The sequence below is a fragment of the Nanorana parkeri genome, unplaced genomic scaffold (genome assembly GCF_000935625.1).
Source record: "Nanorana parkeri isolate BGI_ZX_2015 unplaced genomic scaffold, ASM93562v1 scaffold319, whole genome shotgun sequence".
NCBI classification, from domain to species: domain Eukaryota; kingdom Metazoa; phylum Chordata; class Amphibia; order Anura; family Dicroglossidae; genus Nanorana; species Nanorana parkeri.
In genome coordinates this window covers 1,012,565-1,039,082 of record NW_017306587.1, presented here as the reverse complement: position 1 = coordinate 1,039,082, position 26,518 = coordinate 1,012,565, and the positions used below count along the sequence as shown (strand labels likewise).

The following is a 26,518-nucleotide window of genomic DNA, read 5'->3' as shown; positions in this document are numbered from 1 at the left end:
TATGGGTCAGTGAAAATAACTAGCAAAAACATAAAAATGGCACCATATACCCTTCCAATAAGCTCATGCTATTTAATTACGGACTTATTTTAGTACGTTATATGATGTAATATCTTTAATATTCCCCGATTCTTGTATTATTGTGTGCAGTGATTAATAATCACTTACAATCTTGAAGCAGAACTATAGTCTGCTCCAAGATTTTATGTCCATTGACAGACATTAATGGATCTGGTGTAGAGGAGACTTCTTGATCATGTGTACATCACAGCCAAGTGTGTGCAAGAGCACCATCAGACTAAAAATACAGGTTTTTCATTGCACGGTTGTAGAAAGTAGGCAGTAATTAGGTTAACAAAATGCAGAGCTAAAAGACCTTTAATTGTAAACATTGGGCTGTACTGGGTGGTTATTTTACACTGCACAAAACTGAGTGCTGCGGAGATACCATGGGCACTCGAAGGTGGCAGGAACAGAGCAAGCGAGTCAAAGACTGGGCACTTTACCTAATGATAGGTCTTAAAGTGACACCAAACTCCGGAGTTAAATCTTAAAAATACATTCAAGTACTTTAACTACTAACACAAATGTAGCTTATTTGTGTATCGCTCAGCTTTAGAGCCTCAAATCATCTCTGAATTGGTGCTGACACTGTCCATCCTTCTGGAGGGTGGCTACCTTTGTTCTTCATGGTCCCTGTGTGTGTTGTAAAGTAGCCACCGCTCCAAGCTTGCTTCCGTGATGGACTACAATACCAATACAAATTAGAAAACTAAATGTGAGATTGTGGCAAACTAAACTCCTGCAATGGACTAAGTTTAGTTTGCTAATTTATTTTGAGATTGTAGTCCATCATGGGAGTGAGCTTGGAGCAGTGGCTACTTAACACACAGGGATCATGGGGAACAAAAGTAGCCACCCTCCAGAAGGAAGGACAGTGTCAGCACCAATTCAGAGTTGTTTTTCTAAGGATCTACAGCCGAGTGATACACAAATAAGATTCATTTTTGTTAATAGTTAAGGTACATTCATTAATTGTTAAGATTTAACTCCTGAGTTTAGTGTCACTTTAACGTAGGGAAGTCATGGAGATGTCCAGCGCAGGAGTACATGCTTTGCATGGTGAGGACTTAGGGAGTAGTGTTATGAAATCCAAAGTGATTTCACAAGTGAGCTTATGAAAACTGTACATAGATCTCGTTATCAGCTGAAATCCAGACTAAGTACTGAATAAATACAAGAGGCATGTGTATTTTTACTAATATCCCAGGGCCCTGTGTGTATTTTTTCCTGCTCTGTGCAGTAATGCAGCATGAACCAACTTCTATACTTTGCCTCTGTGCTTATGCAACAAACAGAACACATGCATAGCTCTTCTCTGCAATGTGGAGCCCAGTGAGAAGTCAAAATGAAGTCACAGACATTGTACTAACAGCCTTCATATTCATTTTTGCTTTTATCTTCCTTTTATAGCGGTTGTTCAGTGTGTTAGAATATGACTGTGCTGTCTTATCAGCACCAAGGTTTGACCATCCTGCCCAGTGCACCTGATATTCTCACAGACCTGGTCATACACACCCCCCCATTTTTCATCAAGTCTGTATAAGGACACTCCTGATGAGGGCAGGGGTGCGGAATTCCTATCACCCGACGCCCAGGACATTCCGGGCGGGTTTTTCTTTCTTTCTACATTTAGCCCTACTGCGGGCAAGCAGGGCTAAATGTAGAGCAGGGGAAGCCGCCGCTCGTTTTTGTACAAGTAATCTGGGGTGCTGTACAGTGCCTAGATCACTTGTATAGCAGCCTCTTTGTCTATGTCCCCATTATGGCCCGGCCCGCCCCCCCGCTGTGGTTTTCGGGGTCCCCACTCTTCTAGGGGACCCGGGACAACGTAAATGGTTTCAGGATGGAGAGCAGGGAGCAGACCAAATACAAAATAAAAAATTTCAACCAACCCTGCCACTCTCGATATCTGCATGCAAATAAATGCACGCATATACCGTGGTAGCCAGGCAGCAGCGCTCACTAACTCGCACAATGTGCATTAAAGGGTAAGTTCACTTGAAAATGGAATTACCCTGCGCTATGGATTCTGAATTTAATTCACAAATTGCAAGCACTCCTTGGTCCCCTGACTGCGCTGACCAATGAGAAGTGCTTCTTAGCACGCTTCAATACGGTTTTGGTTAAAATTCTTTTTGTATCATGACAAGTGTATTGTCATAAGGGACAAGTAGATTGGGTCCCCACTTTACTCCTCGGACAAATTTATTTTTTTTAGCTTTTCCACACCACTGTGAGGGGCTTGTCTATTACATAGTATTTGAGGTTGAATAAAGACACAGGTCCATCAAGTTTTACCTTTGTGTGTCTGTGTGATTGCCCATGTATATGCGTGTACGAGTCCCTGTGTGATCTTGTTTTGAAGAGTACCTGTACCCCTGTATGTTACTGTCTCTGGAGGAAGGTATCTAAATGCTTTTTGAATGATTCAATACTCTCAGCTGATAGCACTGCTTGTGGCAGCGAGTTCCAGACTTTGACCTCTCTAACTGAAAAAGAGTCCCTACACCCCTTGTGGTTAAATCTTCTCTCCAGCAATTTTAGGTGGTGGGCTCTAGTCTTCGTAATGGAGTTTACTGTAAATAGTTTATTGCCATCACCACTAAACATTTTGTACATCAAAATCATGTCCATTCATCTGTGCTAGTATAGAGCACGAGAGGGGGAGCACAGGAAGCTCATTTCCAAAGAAAAATATATTTAAAGTCATTTACAAATGACAAAAGCAGCCCAAAAGAAAGTCAAAACTTCCAATTGACAAAACATGACAAATTGAACCTGGACCTCCAATCCCTCAGGAGTCAAAAGGGAATTTTGCTTTAACAGTTATTGAGGCACCTAGTTTCCATGAGAATGGCTTACTGGGTTTTCTGCTGCTGTCAACAGACATTTCACCCAGTCATGGCAAAAATAAGCCAGACTGGGTAACAGTCATCTTATATCTATAGGTACCCTAATGGGAAGATAGGCTGCCATATTATTCAGCATCTCAGAACATCATTGTCCCACCAAATGCTAAAACCTAACCTCTTCACAGCTGCCATATACAAAGTAGGTGGTAGTTTAAGGTAGGGATCCAAAACTGATCTGAAACAGGAGAGAACATGTCCTGTTTCTGGTGCTATGCACTGAGCTCTGTAAAATACAGTGCAGTCTGATGCAAGGGAAATAGAGAAGCTTCTTAAAAGGCCATCTGTGCATGTACTTACAGTCTTCACGAGGATCAATTAGAAGCCGTTTCTTAAATCTGGGGCTCATGCTTATTTTATAATGATTGGCAATGAACCTTATTTTACTTTTCTCTAGATCGTACAGATCTTAGATATAGTGTTAACCTAAGCATATAAATATACACTAGCTGTCTGATAAAATAAAGCCTATAATGTACAAATGGTAAGCTCACCCTTCTTTGTGCTGACAATTTGGTTCTGTCTGATACGTTACACAATTTATTCTCCTGAAGTCCATTTGTTCCCTCAGTCAAATACAGAAGTGACTGTTCACTAATTAAGGCTCCAATCCCTAACTGTACACTTCAGATAACTGGACGGCATATTAACAAGACATTGTGAGGGTTAAAATAATTACATATTGATTGGTATTGATTGCAAAACAAGCCAGTGAGCCTGATGTTATAATCCTGTTGCAGCATTTTGCAGGCACATCAGGGACTGGATACATGTGCTTATTACACTGTTTCATCAGCACAAATAGTTACGCACACTAAGCAAAACCGTGACACTTACCAAACTGAAACTGAGCATTGTCCATAAGGCGAATCGAAGCTGGAGCACATCTCTGGAAAAGAAAGAAAAGTGCACATAAAAATATAGCATAAAGAAAATAAGAATACTTTCACACGGGAACAAAAATGTCTCAATGTGATGTCAGTCAAAAAAACAGCCAATAGCCAATCAGCAACTAACAAAGCAGCAAATGAGCCCCGCAAGGCTGGATATTTGCAAGCAAGGAGAAAGTTTTAAACATCACTTTCAATAATCAAGTTATCTAGGAGTGAAAGGCCAGATGCACACAAAAACTCAGATTTCAGTTTGGCATAGTTACGAGTAAGGTTTCGGATATCACTTGGGGACTATATTAAAGAGACTTCCATTAGAATTACACATTCTGTCCAACTGCCTTAAACCCATACTAAATTATCACCATTTTTTTTCTTTATAATCTTGTACTATTGTGTGTTATGATTTTCAAAGGATTGTCATTTTTAAATTACCTTAAATACCCTTTTCTTTGGAAATGGCCTTCCTGTGCTCCCTTTTCCACGCTCTATGCTAGCATAGATGAATAACAGACAATCCCCTCATCAGGAGTATTCTTATACAGACTTGAAGTGATGAAAAATGGGAGGGTGTGTCTGACCAGGTCTGTAAGATTATGAGGTACACTGGGCAGGGTGGTTAAACTCTTGTGCTGATGGGACAGCACAGTCATATTCTGACACACCGCACAACTGCTATATAAGGAAAATGTTGGCAAGTATGAATATGAAGGCTGTTCGTACAATGACTGCAAATTCATTTGGACTTACTGCAAATGATGGTTTTACACTTATCCAACGGACTCTTCATAACGTATACTTATTGTGGAAACTAGTTACAGGAGTGGTAAGAGGGTGACTGAATAAATCCACCTGAGACTGCCCAAAATTTAAAAGAGAACTATGGGGTTTTCCCCCATAGTTCTCTTAAGGGTCACGGGAGGACATATACTAGCATCCTCCCGTGACCCAAAGCTCAGTATATCGCGAGCTACAGCTCCCGGTATACTGAGACCACCGCAGGCGGGACTAATCTGGACAATGCTGTCGAGATCCACCCTGCTGCCTGAATGACAGCTGGCTCTGCCTATCTAGTGGCAGAGCCAGCTGTGCCCGCCCCCTCCCCGTCCATTCCTGCAGTCAGCGCTGGAGGATCAGAGTGGAGCGGGGGGGAATTCCTGCGGGAGCGGTGACCGACAGTCATGGCTCTCTGCAGGGAGATGATCGAGAAGCGAGTGAGCGACGGTATGTGTTCACTCACTTCCGGGTCTATTGAGCCGACGTGTGGCAGTTTCATTGTCACACGTCGGCTCTAACTATGAGGATGAGTGATTTTCACTCACCTCATAGTTCTCCTTTAAGTATCAGTTTCGAACAGAGAAATTGTTTTGCTCCCACGTCACAACAAGCACACAAGTCTAACTTTGGAACAAGGGGAAAAGTTGTGGTGGGTACAAGACCAGCATTCTGTCATTTAAAGAGAGAGTTTCAAATTGGTGGTAAAGGCTTAACTTTTATTGTACGAGATGGACCATTTAGTCACAAAGATCAACAACATGTGGTGAGCGCACGTTTTGTTGATATTCATTCAGTGTCACTCAACACGCATTCATGGACATAATATACACACACACACACACACAACATACATGGAGGAAAAAAGGCAAGTGAGCTTTTTGCCCTTGGACAACAATTGAGGGTTCATTAAAAATGAATGTCAAAAAAACAAAAACACACAATGGTGTTTGGGTCATAAAACTTCCTAACATGCCGAGTCTGCTGGCGTGAAAACTGCTTGGTAAACTGTAGGAGGCCGAGTTCATCAGAAAGATGTACAATGTCCAGTCCTCTTCATAATAATAATGTCCCTATGAGATTTAAAGGAATCCTACAGTGACAGAAATATAGGACTCATCACAACACAAACGTCAACTGAAGACTAGCTATTCGCTTGCTTGTTAAAAGGTTAGTGTATGAAATAGAACGTACATCAGTGAACAGCATGAAAGATAGGCAACCAGCATTTTCAAAGGTTGGAAATGACAATCTCTGTGTTTCTCTCAGCACAGGTTTCTTTAATGTTGACTTTGCAGTACAAAGCAAGGTCCGCTTACCATATCTGGGCCTCCTTCGCCTGCATAAACCACCTGCTAAAAGTATGTGCAAAAGTTACCTGTAAAGAAGAAAGTTAGATTTATACTTACCTCATCCCGTCTTCCGCATCGCTGGGTGTGCCGTCAATGTCCTTCGGAGAGGATTCCTGAGAAATACAGAGCAGGCCAAATCTCTTTTGTCCATTGCAAGAGCGTCTTCTTGCCAGAACCAGTGTGGCATCACCCTTGTCTGGATGCAGTGGGTGGAGGAAGGGGGTAAGGCAGGTTTAATATCTAGCTTCTGCTCTTTGCGTGTACATTTTGCGCATACTTATAGCAAGTGATTTTCACAGGCGGAGGGGCCCCCCGATATTCTAAGATGACCTTGTATTTTACTGCAAAGTACACTTTAATATACAGTAATTTCCGAGTAATATCCTCCGACATATGCCATTTCTACAAGGGATGCCATTTCTACAAGGATTAGGAGTCCATTTTTAAATATGATAATGTAAAAAGAAAAGGGAGTTATACCAATGGAACAAAAACCCATTGAAGATGCGGAGTGCTGCAATGCACAGATCTTGTATTATTAGCAGCAGCTGAGGAACAGGTGTTTAACACGATAGGAAGTATAGTCCTAGCAGGGTCTGATAACAGGGATTGCAGCTCCGGAGGAATGGAAACACACAGGTCAGTGGTCTTCTGCGAGATGCAGCATAATTCACCCAGAGGCCACAGCTCTAGTTATCTGCCTGCACAGACATTACATAAGTAAGACAGACATGAGCCATAGACCAGGGTGATACCATTACACAATCTGCTCATAATCTTCATCGGTTTTTCATTTCTTGACTAAACATATAAATAAAAAAAAATCTTAACAGTTTTATTCTATAATATACTTTTTATTTTAAAGTACGCAGAGCTTCCTGCATTTATTCTGAAGTAGCAATGCCATAAAAATGGTAAAATGCAGTAAATCATGCATCTTAAAAGGCATATTCCACTTTTTGCAAGAAAATAAATGTACCTGCAAAAAGAAAAAAAAGTGTGTATTGACTTTTTACATTTGAGCCTGCAAAGCTTTGCAACCGTGATCATTGGATGCAATGCGCAGGCTCATGCAAAAAGTTCCCCCAGCAACATACCAAGGTACGGACCTCCGTTTATGGAACTGGAGGAAGTTATCAATGGACTACAAGTGCGGGGTTGTCACTGCACCTGTACTCCATTGAGAACTAGAATTCCATTTGCCACAGTGACATAGCTCTAAGAATAAAGGATGCAGCTGTGCCAAATTCAAAAAGTACTGATGAGCCTCTGAGGAAAGGTAAGTGAAGGAGATGGGTTGAGGGTGGAGGGGCTGTGGGATGGCACCATGTTCCCATGTTACGTCCTATAGATGGGTGTTACATGGAACATAGTGTTAAAGGTGGAAGGATTCTCCACACATCTGTACTATAATTATGTGTATTAAAGCCGATTCCCGGATGAAAAAAAACTGCCCTTGCAGTGGGGCTACACCCCACTGCAAAGCTTAAGTGATCATTTTGTATTGGGAAGAGGACCTTTACTTACCTGATCTCCACTCCCCTGGTAATCGGTGCTCACCTCTCTCCCCTCAGCTCCGGCTTGTAGACTGTCCTTTGGAGTCCTCATCTATAATACAGGACTATGGGCCCAGCATTGTATAAGATGAAGTCAGCAGGCCACTTACTGCCAAAAAGGAAGGAGGGAGGAGCAGGCTGTATCCGAGATCTTGGAGCCTACAGGAGCAGAGACCAGGTAAGTAAAAGTCCTTTACATAGGTACCCTAGACCTACAAACCCTTGTAGTCCCCTACAAGGGTAGTTTTTTTGTTTGTATTTTTTACCAGGAGGCTTTAAACACATTAAGTTACTCGAATATAATATTTTTTACAACAAGGTCCTTCACAATTACAAATGAAAATAAGGGTTGGATGAAATAGAGCATCCCTATAACCAGTGATGCCAATATGGTTGCTTTGGTCACATACAAATAGAGAGAGAGAGAGAGAGTGAGTCTATATTGTGTGACAAGCCTGTGTATAGCCATCTTAAGACTCCAAAGCAGGAAAGGTTGAAAGCATGGCATTGCTGTCTGGCAAAAGTGAGTAGATCACAAGACAAACAAATGCTGTGCATGGTGTAACAAGTATTTAAAAAAAAAACACAAAAACAAAAAAAACTTTCAATAATTCATAATATCTGTCCACTACCATTCTGATAAGCTTCTTAAAGCATCTCTATCAGGAGGAAAAAACATTTGTGTGTTTTAGACTCTGATAGAACAAACCATTTATTGACTCCTATCTGGTAAAACAGATTCCTTGCTTAACACACATTAATTTAGTCAATCACCCAGCCAGAAGGGATAAAAACAACAACTAAGGCTTTTCTGGTGCTGCAACAAAGATGGCATTACTCCTTGTTCATTATAATTGCTTACCAGCATGACAGACGGCATCGTGCTTAAAAATATACAATTCTCCCACAAAGTAGAGAAATCTATAAACTACAGTGTGTTATAAGATACACTGTTTATAAGGCTAGAAACCCCCAATCAAAAGTCAGGAAACCATCACTCAGATCGATGTGAGAACACATTTGTTTTGCCAACATTTACTCACCAGTAATGACAAAACCTAACCAAACTAATATATACCACAGGCCCCTACATCCAAACACAGGAAGGAAAGTTAATGTCAATGGTGATTTATAGGCAGAGTGGACGTGTGCTGTTTTTTAAGTGCCACCGATTCCAACCTGGTAGTTGCACAGGCAGAGCTGGTCATTTTAAGCTTTGATTCTGTGACCCATAACACTGCCCTGGTTCCTGTAATTATATAACCCATGTGGCTGGAAAGGGGGGAAACAAAGCCATCTAATAAATCAACAGCTCCCCGAGACACTGAAAATATCTTGCTGCAAATTTGCAGACCTACTGACAACACAAGAGAATAAAATAAAGGGTTCCAATTATGTAACCAAGACGTTCAGCTAGAAAACATACATAAGGCACCATTTATTGAAACAGACTAAACCAATGGAGTATTTGCTGAAACTTGTAACAGATCTAAAACTGATTAGCTAAAAATAAAAAAGACCAAAACAAGATACATACACACGATGCAAATATTTACTTACCTGATCCCCGCTTCCCTGGCAGTTTGCGCTCGCCTCTAAAAAAGGCCAGTCTGTGCCCAACCCATACACTACATCATCCGGATGACATCAACGATTACACAGAGCCAAACTATGCAAGCTTACATCCTGTTAACAGCATTGCATATGGCTTTACACACTTATCTCTGTAACGCTAGAGACAGTGAGCACTAACAATTATCCACGTTTCCTGAAAGAGATTTTGGGAAAGAGATTTTGGGATACCATAAAAAATAATAGACAGGCAAGGAAGCCAAACATACATGAATGGTCCGACTGCCTCCTGGCAGCATGATTGAACAGCACTCTCCAGAAAATAAATTCTTGGATTGGCAAACCACTTGTGTTTAGTTTATCTAAAGACAAATTTGTCTTCAATTTTGAAGAGTGGTCACCAGTTAGAATCCTTAATTAATTCTCTCTATTAGAGCTAGTGACCAATGTCCCTGTGATAAAAGTAAAGTAAAAATGTTTAGTTTTGAGTTGTGATCAGAACAGGAATAGAGGGGAAGTCTTCCAATGGGGACAGTAGTTCCAGTGACAACTGTCCAGGGATTTTTCTTCCTTTGGAGAGCACTACTTGTTGCTTTTAAGGCTGAAATGAAGGAAAATTTTCTACAACAAAAAAATAATAAAAAGAGATCATCACCTTAATTGGGAGTTTTTGTCAATTTCATCTCACAACTATGGGTAGTGTATAGGAAACCTGGACTGAGCAGGTTTAAAGGCTTCAAATGTAGACCTGTAATGCTTAACCATTGGCTTTGATACTGTGAGCCACAGACCCGGATTAAGTATGCAGGTCAGGAGCTCCTACTTCACTTTGACTTTCTAATCTCCATGCTTGTTGCAGGAAAGAGACTTAGGAGGTTATTCATGAAGGAGCCAAAGGATCAGCCGAAGTGTCATTTGGGGACGCTGATCTGTCATTACAACTGGGCGAAGCCAGCCGTGAGATCACTGCTGGCTCCGCCCAGCTGTCATTTGCGGGGCAAAAGGCCAGCCCTTCGCAATTCTCCCTGCTTCGGCTGTCACTTTGGCTCAATCGAGCCAAAGCACATGCCTTCGGCTCGGCTGAGCTGCTCAGCCACCTTCGGCTGTTCTAGTATTAGGCATTTTAGATAATGTTTTTGTCTAGGCATTATTGTTAGAGTTGCTCTTTAGAAGAGTTAAGTGGCCAATCTGATTTTTTTTTCTAATCTTTGTGCTTTGCATACTGTATGGTAAGACAAACAGTGAAATAGCATCCTCCTATTTCAAATGAAATCTCCTTTTATCAATTACATTATTTGCAATATTTGACATTTGTTTCAGCTCAATTTATGTCCCATTCAGTATCATACAGCAAGCACTGTGCTTTATTGCTATTAACTTCTTGTATTGCAGAAAATTAAAAAATGGCTTGGCCAGCTGATTTGAAAAATGTTCCGGAGGGCTTGGCAGCGAAAGGGTTAAGTCTTAACTTGCTATTTACATCATATGTCATCAGTACAGCAGGGTAAACTGTTGTAATAGAGGACCTAGCGGGTACTCTGGTGGGTCCCAATCCAGCTCCAGTGTTGACACTAGGTCAAGGTACTTACCCTGGAACAGCAACATTTGCTTGTGTGCAGGCCTTACTAATCGAATTGATTACACTACCGACAGTGGCTTAATAGTTCCAGCTCAAATGTCACTTAGGAGCAAGAAACTGATATTTCAGCTGCGCACTTCAAGCTCCTTGACTGAAAGTATTAAGCCATTAGATCAGCATGACTCTCAAATGACTGGAATTGTTAGCGGTAAAGGTCAGAAATGACAGCCTACATGGAGTTTCCTTTCAGTTCCGGGTCCAGCTACCTGCTTTCTGAATCACTGTATATGCCAGTCAGAAACTATAGATGGCCAGGCAACTAGCATTTCAGGAGGAGGAATTCCCTTTATATTTCTGTGCACAGTCTTTTATTAGAAGGAATGGGCAAAGTGACAGTCTGCTGATAGTCTCCACCTCCCCCACCTTCTCCAGCAGAGTATACTTACCAATCTATGTTCCCTCACCACCTCCTTACTGCTAGAGACTACCCCGGGTAAGATCCAGTGTCGACGCTTATCTGTGTGGGTGACGTCACTGCCCCTCCACACGTGAAAGTGTTTAGGCCTGACTAATGGCTACTTAGGCCCATGCAAGGTCATATAAGAGGAGGCCATAAGTTCCTCCTTACCAGGAAGCCCTGTTCTATTATAGCAACAGAGAAAGGGCCCCAGTTCAGTGGGAAGCAGGTAAAGCACCGATTGGCAAATTTAGCCCACCTGCGGCCAAAGAGAAGGTCTCCCCAAAACAACCATGTATTGCAATGACCTACCGGTCTCTATATGGATTGATTGCATAGTTTAGGTAAGTCGTAATTTGCCATAATTTTGATAAATCTAAATTTGATTGTACTAAGATTGGAAGGTCAGACTGTAAAGTGTATGATATCCCTTAAAGTATTCGTTTTTGTAAGACTGCAAAACTCACGGGGCAAAGTGTAACTAATCCTACTGTTTGGGACATCCTACCACCCAAGTGCTCAAGAGATGTTTAAAAAAAAAATGCATTTGGTTCAACCTACCAGCAACCACACAAAAAAAGTCAACACATCCTGGGTGGTGCTGAGTTTCAACGCTTTAAGGTACCCACTGCCTATAATTTGTCATGCTTTAGCCAACAGTACTGAATAATGTAATTGGTTTCATCCATGTACCATTATTAATGCTTTGATCTAAAGAAAGCAAGTTTGGAAAGCTAAATCGAATTTGAGTCCATTTTCAGAGAGAAGTGAGCTGCAGAAATGCAGAAAGCTGGAACGGTCCTCTTCATCTGCCCAGTCTGTGCTTTTATATTTTTAACATATAAAGCAAATACATGTTTATCAGCACTATCAAAGCTCTTCTTTCATTAAGGCTCTTGGGCCATTCATCAATGTCAGAGCAGCTTGGGAACAACGGTGGGAAGAAACGTTTATCTGCAATCAACGTCCAAGCAATTAATCATCTAACGGTACGCCCTTTTTTCTCCGTTTTGGTTAGAGATCAACCCTTTATTTCATTTAATTCTGCGCTACTGAGAAAATCTGCGCTTTAGAAGAAACACACTTTTCTATTGTTTCTATACAAGAATAAACTGGTCCAACAGAATGAAACCCCAATTTATATCAATCTTATTTTGAATGTGTGAGCGCAAAATGTGGTCTACATAGATAAGATTTACAGATGAAAAGTGAGATATGATTGGTTGCTGTGGGTTCCAGCAGCCAATCAGATTTCTGCAGGCAGCCCAAGTGAGACTTAGTTAAAACAGGTTACCGGTTTGTGCTTAATTGTACTTTGCACATTTGTATTAAATAACACCTTTTGTTACAATGCAGCGATATAGCTGTGGGCAATAAAACCGGCAATTATACCAAATATACGTCCTCTTCAGCGCAGCCCCTGTATCTCTACAGGGTACTAACTAATAGCCCATGCGGCAGAAGGCAAATTAACAACCTTGAGTGTAATTTGCAAGAGAAAATGAAAACAGACACAAGGCAGACAGAAAGGGGTTTACTTTTCTTTTCAATAGTTTTTATTCCTGAGGCCGTAAAGTGGCTGCAAATTCTAAGTACCTTCTACGCCTCTTTAAAGCCTAAAATGGAAGAAACAATTGAATGTGTGTATGTATATATATATATATATATACACACACACACATGCAGTAATTTTAACAACTTCATCAACAATGCTGCCTAGTTGAAATATGAACCAATACTGACAAATGCAAACACAGTTCCAGACAATTTATGAATCCAACCAGGTAACCTCTAATGATGTCCATTAAACACAAACTGTACAAGTCAGAAAACACACTCCGTTTATCTTAAGTGGGGTTTCCCTGTAATGTATGATTTCACATAGGGATGTGTACTGCTTGGTGGCTATAGCAAACTTAGTACTGATATGTTGATATATATGGCTCTCTGTATGGAGAGACAGCAAAGAGCCTTATGACAGTCTCTGTACATGTAAACCCTAACTAGCAGGGGTTTACATGTCAGGTGATCATGTCCCTCTGGACCGTTCATCTACATTGAAAAAAAGTTTTCAATAGACACCATTGTGAATTTTGTGTTGTTCAACTGCGCATGATGATGTTATTGTGTCTATCTTAGAAAATACGTTTATTAATTAAGAATTTACATATCTAATTATACACCACTACATCCCTAGAGGATGATTGTATAAAACACAAAATACATATATATTTTTTCTTTTAGATCAAAAAATAAGGGTTCCCTGAAGAAGGCATCAGCATAACGCGTCGGGACTTAACAAGTTAGATATACTACTGGTTATTGAACCAACACCAGTATTATTTAATCGGATCATGTTAGCAAAAATATATTAATGAGATTTATGAATGTACACACTGGGCATAGGATCTTTTTCAAGTATTGCATGAATCATGTATTGTAATTAAATTTTATCTATTTATGTTTGTTTAAATACATTTTGAAATTTTTTAATATATCTATAATTGTTTATGCATGGTCTATCATACCCCTCTGCAAACCATACTCTTTTCCTCCTATTTTTCTCACTCTACATATCATAGGGGGAGGGGTGCAGTTAGGGTGTCTATAGTGAGGCAATCCACGGCTTGTTTTTTTAATATCAACATTACATTTATTGCTTTATGTGTCAGTACAACTTATTGCACACAAAACGTAAAGAACCCTTCTTTTAATGCAATGTAACACGCATGTGCGTTGTGGTGTGCTGCAGTGCAGATGAGCTGACTGCTTTTGCAAACGTGTGTAGGGGTGCCCATTAAAGATGAATAGCCCTACAATGCATGGCAGTTCATGGTTAATGTGCATTGCATGTATTAGTCCAAGCCACTTTTTAAGAACCAGGAGACAAACTTTGTGGACATCAATAAAAATTCTCAAAAAAGTTAAGAGCCAGCTGTAATTGCACATAGGCATGTAGGCTTCCCAACTCTCCAGTCCCACAGTCAGTCATCCTGTGAATGGGTCCCTTTAACATCCTAACCCCATCTTAGGTCACTTTCCGAGTGTGCTAGATGAGGTTTAGGTTAGTGATGACAGACGAAACTGAACAATTAGGGATCAGCCCATGTAAGCCATGTAGTTAGCCTTACGAAGCGCATCTAAAAAAAAGGTCAGTAAGGCAAAGTGTTTACTGGCAAACGTAATATATATATATAAAATAAAATTGATTTAAACTGAAACATTTTTTTATATCAATCCTGTTGGCAAAGGCTTCACTGTGAAAAATCACTATAAAAAGCAAATCAAATATCAAGTTCATTGTTTAAAAAAGGCGGCCCAACAATCGCTCATGTCTGTGGTCAGCTTCAATCATCACTGCCATACTTCAACTGTTGGTTTTCTTCCCTCAAGAAGAATTAACATGGGCATCCAGGACACAAACTTCTCTGTAATCATATTGCCTCTAAAATTGTATTTTCCAAACACATACTGTGCATCCTCGCCTGTTTGACCCTTGGCTGGTGTTATGCAGAAAGTCCGCCATTTTGGATACAAGGTTCAATGACACTGCAAGACAGATGTGCTCTGGAATGACAGAGAAAAATGACTAGCAAAGCCCAAGGCATTACTGTGTATGTCTCTCGTCCCCAACTATCAGTCAGAGGGAAAGCAGATGGCCTGGCGTGTAATTGATTTATTTTGCTATCCATTGATATGCCAAATTTACGGATTAGAATTTGATCAGTGTTGTGTTTTGCAATGGCCAATCAACAGAAGGTTACATCAAACATGCTCACTAGCCTTCTGTGTCCCTTTCCATATGGATCTAAATCTATTAAGGTTCAAAAAACGGTTCCCTTAACATAGAATACAAGATGATCCATTAAAAAAAAAGACAAATGCAACAACCACAAATCTATAGGTCTGAAATACTATGCTGCGTAGGATTCTGGAGTTCAGCCTAAAAGGGAAGAGTATATGTCCTTTTGTACATTTTCGGCTATTGCTAGTGGAAACAGCCACTGGCTACCTAAAAATACCAGCTTTTAATTTAAGTCTAAATTGCCTCTGAATTCTACATTAATATTACAGCCTCAACAATAAAATCATTTAATTTTAGGTTTTATACTCCTGGCACCCAACCTACTGCCCAAGCTTCAGATGCACTACATATTGTAAAATATAAGCAACCCCCACAGTGAGATCAGTGGCCACAGTTAAGGCCACCTATACCTTGAAGTTGACAACCACTGTTTTACACAATCAAAATCTAAAGAAAGGTCTGAAGCATTAGTAGTTTTATACCACCAATAATACCTATAGCTTCCTACTTTAATTCGGGATAAGGCAGCCCATGGCAAACTGAAGAATTCATGGTATGCTTACAATGCAGCTGCTAACTGAAAGACAGTGACTTAGTGTTGTCAGCCCGCAAAAGGAAGTGCTGTTTCCGGAAGGAACTTCAGGTAAAAACTTTTTAAATGAATTCACAAAACAAAAATTTGCTTAAGAAAACCGTTTACAGGAAGACATGATGCTAAACATACAGATAAATAGATTTCGGGATTACAAAAAGTTTAAAAGTACAGGTTCACTAATCGTTAAAAATCCCCCCTCCCCAGCCCCCAAAATAGAGTAATCCAATAATAATCTGATGGATTCAGCTTTGTGCACCAACGTCCAATGGACTTTAACTAGATGTTGCTCCTGCAGTACAGGTATGGTCTATTAATGTCTAGATTTTTACCGGATGGACTGGGAAGCGATGGGGTGTTGTCATAGTTTACGGTTGGAGGGGCAGGGTTGATATTTAAAAAATTGGTGAACGTGTACTTTAAAAGGAAAAAAATCCCTTCCTGCATAGTAACCATAAATTCATCTGCTTTATGCCCACAAATACGGGTTAAATGGATACTTCTATGGTGCTTAAGTGGTTTCGTTAGGCTCTCAAACTTGTTACCGTGACAACTGTTCCATGCACAAAATGGTTTCCATCTCAGTGATTAGGGCACAGTAAACTAATATTTAAAAAAAAAAGCTAAATAGGAAGGCCTGTGGTGGGCAAAATGCTGCATACTTTATTGAATGAACAAAAATACTTTAGGGGACTATTCATTTTCTCTCAGAGTCCAAACAAACTCCCGGGTTACTGGCAAGAATTTCATTTCTTTCTCATGTTTTAATTAAAGGCAGGAACAGACTTTTTCTTAAGATAAAGTTAAATAAGCTTTGAACATTACCAAGCGGATCTTGGCTGTAATTTTAGGGCATGTTACTACCAAAGAAAACACGAATAAAAAGGCTTTGTTTATAGAAAACTTTCAAGAGAAACAAATGCAGAACAAAAGAAACTTGCATTAGAACTGCCAGAACTGGACATAATAGGCATTGGTATGTATAAATGGTTCAAAGTCAACATTTACTTATCAAAAAAATATCCATTATGTTCCAAGAAATTCAAAATTCTGCACTAACAGGAGTTACAAAGCTTGTTTATGAAAGTGTCTGAAATAATAACAGTTTGCATGGCTCCAAAATACACAGATTTAACGTGGATATTTGGACAGCATGAGGGCTAGAGTCCATTAGGTTTTTCTTACTATCAGTGTCCCTGTTAAGAAGATTTACATCACTTCCTGTTCCAGTGACCGTGGTCAATGGTAAAAATATTAAGAACAATTGTCTCTAACCAGCACAGAAATCAATAAGAAGGTTTATCCAGCACAGAAATCTATAAGGTCTAAAAATTAATGTAGTAATTATGATGAATAATGGGATTTGAATGCTCCCTTTTATGGTCATATGATGCTTTAATCCTGACTCTTCTTTGTTTTTCTGGGTACAGCCGAGGGCCTTCTTTGAGAGCCCAGGTCATTGCCTGCATGACAAAGACACTTCCTATTGGCTATCCAGCAGTGGGGTCATCTCAGGATCCAGACGAGGAGTCTCAGTAGTGACATCAGTTAAAAGGAACAGGTAGGGACCAGCCAGCGCAGACACATCTACATTGCAATATTACAAGTATGGATACAGTGACGAAGGAGTAAATCTCTTCAGAAGGTTAAAGAAAAAACAGTGCTAATTGGGTAAGGGGGAGATACATTTGTGCCTGCAGAATGGCTTTTAGCTTCAAAGTCCTCTTAGTTTCAGTTTTACAGAAGCTGGGGAGGGGGCGGAGGCTTAGGCACCATTTTAAAAAGTATCCTTTAGAAGAAACATATTTTACCCACTCTGAAAATGAATGCGTGTTGCAATAGCTCACTCTGAACATGGGCTCCTAGGTTTATTCTCTATTTCTTCTGTATAGTGGTGAAAAGCCAGTTTAAATTGTACTTATATCGGGGAAGGTATCTGAGTACTCGCCCAAATACTCGGTATCAGCATAGATACTAGTATCGGTGCATCCCTGGTTTAAACACATCCAGTTATTTCTTGCAGTCTGTGTACTTTTAGGAAGATTTTCTTTGACTTCCTGTCAGTTAGAGGTTTCCCAAACTGAAGTAATTCAATCTTAGACAGTCGTCACCAGAACAGATGCCTCCCCTTAAAGATTTATCCTCACCTCTTCTGGTGAAAACTCAGAGGGGTCTATTTATAAACAATTTGCAGGGCCCTTCGTCCTATGAATATCTGTGAATGTTCCTTTTGTGCAAATAATGGCAAAATTCAGATCAAATGTATTGTGATGATATACTGCGTTATAGCCACTAGATGGAGCTGAGGAGCATAATAAATACTTATTTCCTATGCTCTTCAGCTCTATCTAGTGGTCATAATGCAGTATTACATTACAGTTTATTCAACCTAAAAAGAAAATACATTAAAAGGAGAACTATGGGGTTAAGGCTTTTCCCCATAGTTCTCCTTAGGGTAAGGGGGGACACAAACTAGCGTCCTCCCGTCACCCTATGCTCAGCATACCGCGAGCTACTGCTCATTCGGCTAGAACTATGAGGTGAGTGAAAAGCACTCACCTCATAGTTCTCCTTTAACATGTTTTTGCCGTCATTCGAACAAACAACGTTCAGATATTCCCAGGGCCCTTTGTGCAAATTAGGTTTATAAATTGGCCCCTAAATTTGGTTTCCCCTGATTTTCTGTCCCAGTGACAATGGTTACCAGGACAAATGGAGAGGCAAATCTTCCCAATAGGGACACAGACCGCAATAAAATCTTGACCAAAACAATTCACAACATATAAAAGCAAAAAAAAAAAAAAGTGCAAGACAAAATACGTTAATACTATACGTCTATGTTGTGTGGCTACAAGTCTGATCTCGAACTGATCTGTAATTTTTATTCCTTATTTCTTCCACATGTCTATCACTATTATAAACTGCAATGGAAATGCAGTATGTAATGAAGTCAATTTCGAGGCAGACAGTGCTTTGTGGAGTTAAGTGTTTGATTAAATACAAAATCCTCTGAATGTGAAGGGTTTAATCCAGACTATTACTATACAAAATGGGCCGCTTATCTAGAAGTTTGCAGCACGTAAAAGCCCTGCAGCTGGTCAGGATGTTATATAGCTGGCATGACTTTGTGAACAGTTCAGCATCAGTGACAATTTTACAACTGTTCCCAAGTTGGATCTGTGTCTGTAGTACGCTCTGAGGGCTTTAAATCCAGGTTGGACAAACCCATAAATCTCATTGTTATTGGCTGTGCTGCTAAGTTCAGAACCCTTCCAGTGACTTTATTTACTTACTCTAACTGCACCCCCTACTTAAATTAATTTAATACCTGCCTAATTTTGTTTTATCCCTCTGAATCCACAGATCAGCACTCTAACCTCTCTAAACACTTCAGTTAATTAATGTGCGGTTACGAGTGCTATTTTCTCCAATAATAAATTATCTCTCTGTCATAAACAGTGAAGGCTGCAGCACTTCAAAGCAGAAACACAATACACATATCACAAGGTTAACTGTATAGGGAAATCTTAACTAACATGGATTTGTTTTTAACTCTGTGACTCTAACAGACTACTTGGATATGGAGGAGTATGCAAACCACCTAAAACCGATTCTACATGGAAGGTAAAGCAGGGGGAAGAAGACACCACCCATCACAGCTGGAATAGCAGATAGGTAGAGGTGGGAAACCAAGTCCAGGGACCTCTCAGCTGGGGATATAATAGGTTAGCTAGGGGCTGATTAATACAAAGCATGCTATTATCCATGTTCTCCTCAAACTTTTTATGTTGCGCTTTTCATATATTGCATAGGTATAAAAACATAACTGGAACTCCAGGCAAACCAATAAATAAATGGTTAAAACCTATGTATCTGTATGTACAATCTTACTTGTCAAAGTTTTTGCAATTCAAATTAGTCAGTAGTATGATACACACCTCTTTGCCACACTGTCCAAAAAGGTGACAGGAACCAGTACAGGGGTAAAGGGTATAACATGTCTGGCTGTGCAGTGCGGCAGAAGTGTGTAAATCAGAGTAAACAGAGTAACATCATTTGGCATGGGGAAAAAAAAAGTCACATATATGTATTTTTAAAAATGCAGTAATTTGACGCATTCCTGCTCAACTCTAGCTGATTATTTTTAATTATACCCTCCCCTCCCCCCATCCTTTTTGCTGTGTGCAATTTTAAAAGTAATACTTACCTTGTCTATATCGCTGTATCCCTCTATCGTTGTTCTTCAGCAGCTGCTGCCTCAATTCCTTGTTTACTGATGTCCAGCATCATTCTAGTAGGAGGTGTGAGCAGAGGAAGTCATAAGCATGCCCCAATGTTCATCAGGGGTGATGCCACACGGATACCTGCACTAGCTGCAGTAAAAACAGTTATAGAATAGCACTCAACGTCGGGACGTTCAAACATGTGAGCATTGTTAAAGCCCATCGCTGGAGCGACAGAGAAAGGAACAGAAGTCATCACATGACTATGCGGCTACTTTTAGGGCACTAAGAGTTTTTATACTGTTATTAAAAATTACAGATGGCGATGTGTAGAGGGGTGCGGAATCTGAAAGTTTGGTTGGGTTTTTATCAGTCGGGAGTCAGGTTTAAACCGGTTGTGTTTGAGCAATTGCCTGGAGTACAAGTTTTAAATGTAAACTTTATATGCTAGAAGCAGGTGAACACCTGTTAAGCAAACCAGCAAAGAAGCACAGAGTAAACTTATGAGTTAACATGACAATCAATTCTGCCCTTGTGCGTTAAAAACCAGAACCAAGAGGCTTATTCTACGATAGTCAAAAGTCTTCAACTCTGACATAGACATGTGACTGCTAAAGAAGGTTAAGACCCCATTGAAATGCAACAGAAAACAGGGCACAAATTGCACATTCCATAAAGTCACTACTTGATTCAGTCCGAATGTCTTCTGTAAAAATGTGTGACACAAATGGCCAATATTAGTATTATTAGTTCAAATTTACCTTAAATGCATATGATTAAAAATATAAATTATACCAAATAGCTAAGAAGATAAACAAGTTACTTCACTACTAAGGAGAATGTGGTCAAATGAGCCAGAGGAGCAAGGCTCTCCAAATTATTGGATGGCATGATCTTCAATAGCGGTACCTTGTCGGAGTCAATAAAGCTGTTTTTTTTTTTGGAGTTATGGCATCAGAAGGCGGCTCTTTGGAATTAAAGACTGCATAGATTGGGAGTGTGGACAAGCTCTTCAAGTGGGCACCTAATCTCTCTGTGCACTGGGTCATTTGTAAAAACCGGGCAGGAGGAGTGTTATTTTTCTCACATTTATTTATTACAGGTATTTATATAGTGCAGTATGTATGCAGCACTTTGCATAGAGCACATTCACATCAGTCCCTGCTCTTAAGGACCTTACAATCCAAGGTCCTGATCTCATATGCATATATACATGCATATACAAGGGCCAATTTAGGCAGAAGCCATTTAACCTGCCAGCATGTCTTTGGAGTGTGGGAGGAAACACACAGAGGACATGCACACTCCATGCAGATAGTATCCCAGCTCACATGCTGTTAGGTCTCAGGAGGAGGTCAGCAATGGCAGCCCGCACATTTTCTCAGCATTGGTTTCACTTATAGAATAAAAAAACTGTACAATACATTTCTGCATTATTTGCACTATCCTTTATTTTAACATTTAAATCCATCTTTATGCCAAACTCACCTGTCTTGCAACTTCTCTCAAACAGGCCACACCTTGCTCAAAGTCTGGAAAGACCACTGAACCGTATTTCTGATATTCTGGAAGAGGCCTGATTTTAATTGTCACTTCTGTAACTACTCCAAGAGTTCCTGTTAGGAAATAATGTAAAAAAAGAAAATGTAAACATTTTATATATGTTGGCAAAATTATTTACAGTTTGAAATGCCATCGATGCATGACTTGTTCATCTGAATATTACACACTTGGCTAGTTTGGTCATTGCCACAGTGGTGGTGGTGGGGGGACCTCCTCATCTGGGGTCCACAGACCTTTAACAACTTGGTAGGAAAGCAAATCCTTCATCACCCTACCAAGAATTGAAAAGCCCATTTTAAGATGAAGTTTCTATTATGCCTGTATGTATTTCGCTGATCTGGTGAATACAGTCCGGATACACACTTACCCGCCATAATTTTAAAATTTCAGATCAAAAAAAAAAAAAAATAAGGCCTTGCCCCAAATCTTCCAAAGCTCAAATTAAATCCTAAGCATGACCATCAACATTGTATTTCTCCAGCCACTTGGCAGTTGATGGTCACATGTTTAAAGAATACCTGGGATTGATTAACATAGCTGAATGTGTCTTTCTAAACTGCTGGCCAAGCATCATAGATATTAGACATGTGCGATTCGTTTCGTTCCGAATCGAAATTCGGACGCATTTTTCGGAAATTCGGACATTCGGATGTATCCAAATTACAGATGTAACGAATGCAAACGAATCCGAGTTTCCGTTTCCGAAATTCGGTAGCGGTAGTTCGTTGGAACGTTCGTTTCGTCTTCGTTTCTTATTCGTTCGTTGAAGGAAAACATTCAAATGTCACTTTGCTGCAAACGAACGAATGAGCGAAACGAATAAGAAACTAAAACGAAACGAACGTTCGAACGAACTACCGCTAACGGATTTCGTCCGAATCCGAATTCCAAATCCGAATTGACTTTCACACCCGAATCCCGAAAAACGAAATAACACAAATTCGAATTTAAAACTAAACGATTTTTTTGGCAGTGCACATGTCTAATAGATATGCAGTTAAAGGATCGCTCTTCTATGGATTAACTGGAACAATCCTTCAGTTATCACTGACGCTGTCACCCAATGCATGTGCCCTATTCGCCCCTACAATTCCAACTAAGCATATGCTGAAACAATGCATAATCCAAAAGACATGCTGGAAGGTTAATTGGCTCCTGTCTAAATTTGGCCCTTGTACATATGCATGCGAGATAGGAACTGTGTAAGCTCCTCAGGGGCAGGGACTGACGTGAATGTGAAGTGCTGCGTAAAATGGTTGGTGCTATACAAATACCGATAATGAATAAATGATAAATAAAATAAACCAAGGTCCATAATTCATCTTGACATTTCCTGTGAAAGCTTGGGAACAAACCCTCATGCCTCCTCAGTTACCTATTGGGCAGTGAGGCCATCAATAACATTTAAAAAGTGGCAATAGGGAGCTATGAGAGACAAAAGGGGAAGGGCCAAGTTCAACTTTTATAGGCGATCTCTGCCTATGGCTTTAGCTTTCTTCTGGTCTGACGGGTGAAGTTCAGTTAAACAATAACTAACTACTGCACGTCAAGGTGTGCCAGCATGATGAAAAAATCTCTGAGCTGACTGGGCCCTTTGCTAAGAAGAGTGAATGAACCTTCCACCACGAAACTTTCTCAAAGACAGACAATCCTGGTGCTGTGTCAGTTCAAGTGAAGACAGGCAGGTCTCTCGCGGCTATTTGTTCTCAGATGACGTTTGCAAGTTTATGGAAAGATTCAATTTGTCCCCAGCAAGGGACATTCTGGCCTACGTGTTCTACTAGCACGTAAGGGCCTAATAGCACTGTTGAGGTGTGTTAGTAATTCAAAATTAGTGGGCTGCTGTAACAAAAGTGTGTTTTATTTTTTTATATGTGCATTGGTGTGCAATTGCAAATGAATGGTAGCGCCACCCAACATACATATACACATATGTTATCACAATGCTAAAGTGTTCATGTATCCTACATTCCTGTCATTCCTCCAACTTCCCATAGAAAAGAATCTTGAACTTGCATTTTAAATCTCAGCACAATCTCATTTCCTGTAAATTAAATCTGCTTCTCAGCTGCCCGTCTTGGTATCACTCGAGAGCAGTTATAAAGAGACAAATTAAAAATTATCACAATAACAGTCAACTTTATTGAGTGCTGTGTACAATTTATATACATCAAATTTCCCATGGAAGAGTATATTACTGGTAGAATTCACAATGATGAATGAGCTGGAGAATGCAAATTAATTTGATATATACATTCACAAACACATACACTAAGAACCCTATAGAGAAAAAGCCGAGCGCCCTCGCAGCACAGTAGCAAAATGAACATTTTAAAAGCAGCGAGGCTGCGGGGTTAAAAGGTTATGGTGACATTATTAAATGTTATCCGCAAGGTCAATGGGCAATAAATGCCACCATAACTGTAAGGAGGATTTAAAAGGGCTGTGAACATTATAACTACGCAGTAAGATATACAACTGATGTAATTGTATTATACTGCAATATAACTGTCAGTGCTATAAATCTAAACTCTCTGCATTCTTACGGGAAAATAAAGTAGGCCTGCGTGGGTTTGTTTTTATTTTTTTCCTTCTTTTAATTCATCACCTCAAAAAGCGTCTTTTGCTATCTATCACAATTATTGGTATGACCGGATTTGTCCTCCTCTAGGGGAAAAGAGATAATGTAATAAAACCGAGGAACATCTATGTATCCTTAAAGTGTAAACAAACAGCAGGCTAAGAATTCGTCATTACCAGAAAAGCCCACAATGATCTCTATTAACGTGGTTGACAAAGTAATAATGTGAGGTTACCCACACCAAAAATCAGCTGATAAACGATACATGACTGGTTGGTTGCTATGGGTTACTGGGCTCGGCACTAAAACCCTCATGCATACAGGTTGCTGGTGGAGGAGTAATTCTCGTAGCAATGAGAATCTCTATGCTTCTCAGGAAGCACAGGGGATTCCGACTGGTTTGCATGGGCAACAAAAACTGTTAATTCTTTCTGACCAATTTGCGTAAAACATGCAGCTCTATATTCATTGAAATATCATTAATTGTGTGCCTTAAATGCAAGTAGCATACCTATATTTGCTTGGTATCAGTCTTTTGCAGTCCTTGTACAGCAGAACTAAGAGATGCAGCACAAGGAGTTAGTCTGCAGTTCTAACGTGGGAACAACAGGAATGAGTATAGAAGAAAGCAGAGTGACTGATGAGCTCGGCAGTCTGCGGTCTCTCTTTTCACTGTCCAGTCTTAAGCTGGCCATACACCTATAGATTATATGCATATTTTCTGTGGTCAGATGGAAAAAGTGCAACAGATTCCTCCATCTATGCTACACTGTGTGGATGGGGGAATCTCCCATTGGGCCAAGCTTCAGTATCTTGCTAGTCGGCCCCGCTGGCTGTCAAAAGACCTGAACAATCTGATTGGATGCACACAGTGTAGCGTAGATGGAGGAATCTGTTGCACTTTTTCCATCTGACCATAGCAAATCTGCAAATAATCTCTAGGTGTATGGCCAGCTTTAGGCTGGGGGAAGGACAAGACCCGTATGTGTTACTTAGCAGTAGAGAAAAATTAGGACTTTTGCAAATCTAAAAAGTGGATGGAAATTAATGCAAATGTTTTAGTGAGTAAAATTGCTTTTTTTAATTGGAACTTATGAATTTAGCCGTTTTCCTGGTTCAGCTTTAACCTCTTGCCGTCCGCCCGTTAAGAAAAAACGGACGGCAGACTCGCATCAGCGGGTTGCCGTCTCCAGACGGCATTTTTTTCCTGCTCGCACGCGCCCCCTAGCGCGTGCGCACGGGCAGGAAAGACCAGCTCGTTACTACAGCCGTTAACGGCTGTTTCACATGCAACCGATCAGCGGCTCTATAGCCGCCGATCGGTTGCATGGCGTGAATTTCGGAGCGCCCCCCACCCCAATCGCGAGTGCCGCCATCTCCCCCCTCACCTTTAATCCCGGGATTCGCTAGCCCATCTGCGGCCCGGAACCGGCTCGGGAGGGCGTCAGGAGAAGGAGGGAGGGAGATCAGTTCCTTGCGGTTCTCTCTCTGTAGTGTGAATGCAGAAGTGATGTGTATTACATCACTTCCGCATTCACCTGTCAGTCATCTGGCTCCTACTGCCAGAGAGAAGCTGATGAAGCAAATCTGTGCTTCATCAGCTTCTTTTGGGGTCTCCAGGTGACATTAGGGGTCTAGAGACCCCTAATGTCTCCATAAAGAGGACCTGTCAGTGTACCTGTGCTATTATATAGGGGGATGGTATCCCCCTATGTAATAGCAATAACAATAAGTGTAAAAAAAAAAATCTATATAAATAACAAAAAGTTAAAAAAATTAAAGTCACAAACAAAAAAAGTAACCCCCCCCCCTTCACTTACGCACATATAAACGTAAATATGCGTCGCATGCGCCAGCGCGCGAAAATTACAATTGCGCTACACATGTTACATATTGAAGCGAACGTCGCAGTGAGCGCAATCATTTTAGGGCCATCAATCACTGATAACACTAAACTGATGAGCGGTAAAAGCTTTTAATGCGTCGCCTATGGCCAATTTTGGGTAATGTAGTTTTTTTGAGGTTTCGCGCGCATGCGCAATTTTAAGGCTTGACATGTTTGGTGTCTCTTTACCCGACGTGACCCCGTCTTTTATATTTTACCAAAAAATTTGGTAATAATAAATGTTTTAGAATTTAATATAGGGGGAACTGTTTTTTTTTTTAAATCTGTAGTTTTTCCTTAATATATTAAAAAATAAAAACCCCAGTGGTGATTAAATACCACCAAAATAAAGCTCTATGTGTCCCCAAAAAAGGGTATAAAATTCATTTCAGTACAGCGCTGCATGACGGAATAAATGTCAGTCAAAGTACCGCAGCGCTGAATACTGAAAAATGGCCTGGATGGGGAGGGGCTTTAACACCCCGGATGTCAATCATGACCGTTTTAGATAATCCTGGTGATAGTTTACTCGTTCAACTTTTTGCATTTCATTACTTTCTGAATATCAGGCTTTAGATAAAACTTTAATATCTGTGTTTCTGATAGACGCATTTTCCTACCTTCAGACCCCATAATGAAATGGTATATGTCCGGCCCTGTGGACATTCTTGGCCCCTGGCAGCTTTTTTCCACAACGCCTTTTGGTGTTACCACTTT

At 40.3% G+C, this 26,518-nt stretch overlaps 1 protein-coding gene across 2 annotated transcripts in view; it reads right to left on the bottom strand.

Moving 5' to 3' along the window:
- Positions 1-26,518, bottom strand: part of AGPS (alkylglycerone phosphate synthase) — a 161,280-nt gene that overhangs the window by 53,456 nt on the left and 81,306 nt on the right. Inside the window, exons 11-13 of one of the 2 annotated variants that reach the window (XM_018558082.1) lie at positions 26,422-26,514; positions 21,261-21,388; positions 3,810-3,861 (exon numbers count right to left, since the gene is read on the bottom strand). In XM_018558082.1, the coding sequence (XP_018413584.1) occupies positions 3,810-3,861; positions 21,261-21,388; positions 26,422-26,514 (273 nt within the window). Of the gene's footprint in view, positions 1-3,809; positions 3,862-21,260; positions 21,389-26,421 lie in introns of both variants that reach the window. The other variant, XM_018558081.1, reaches the window with a different exon arrangement.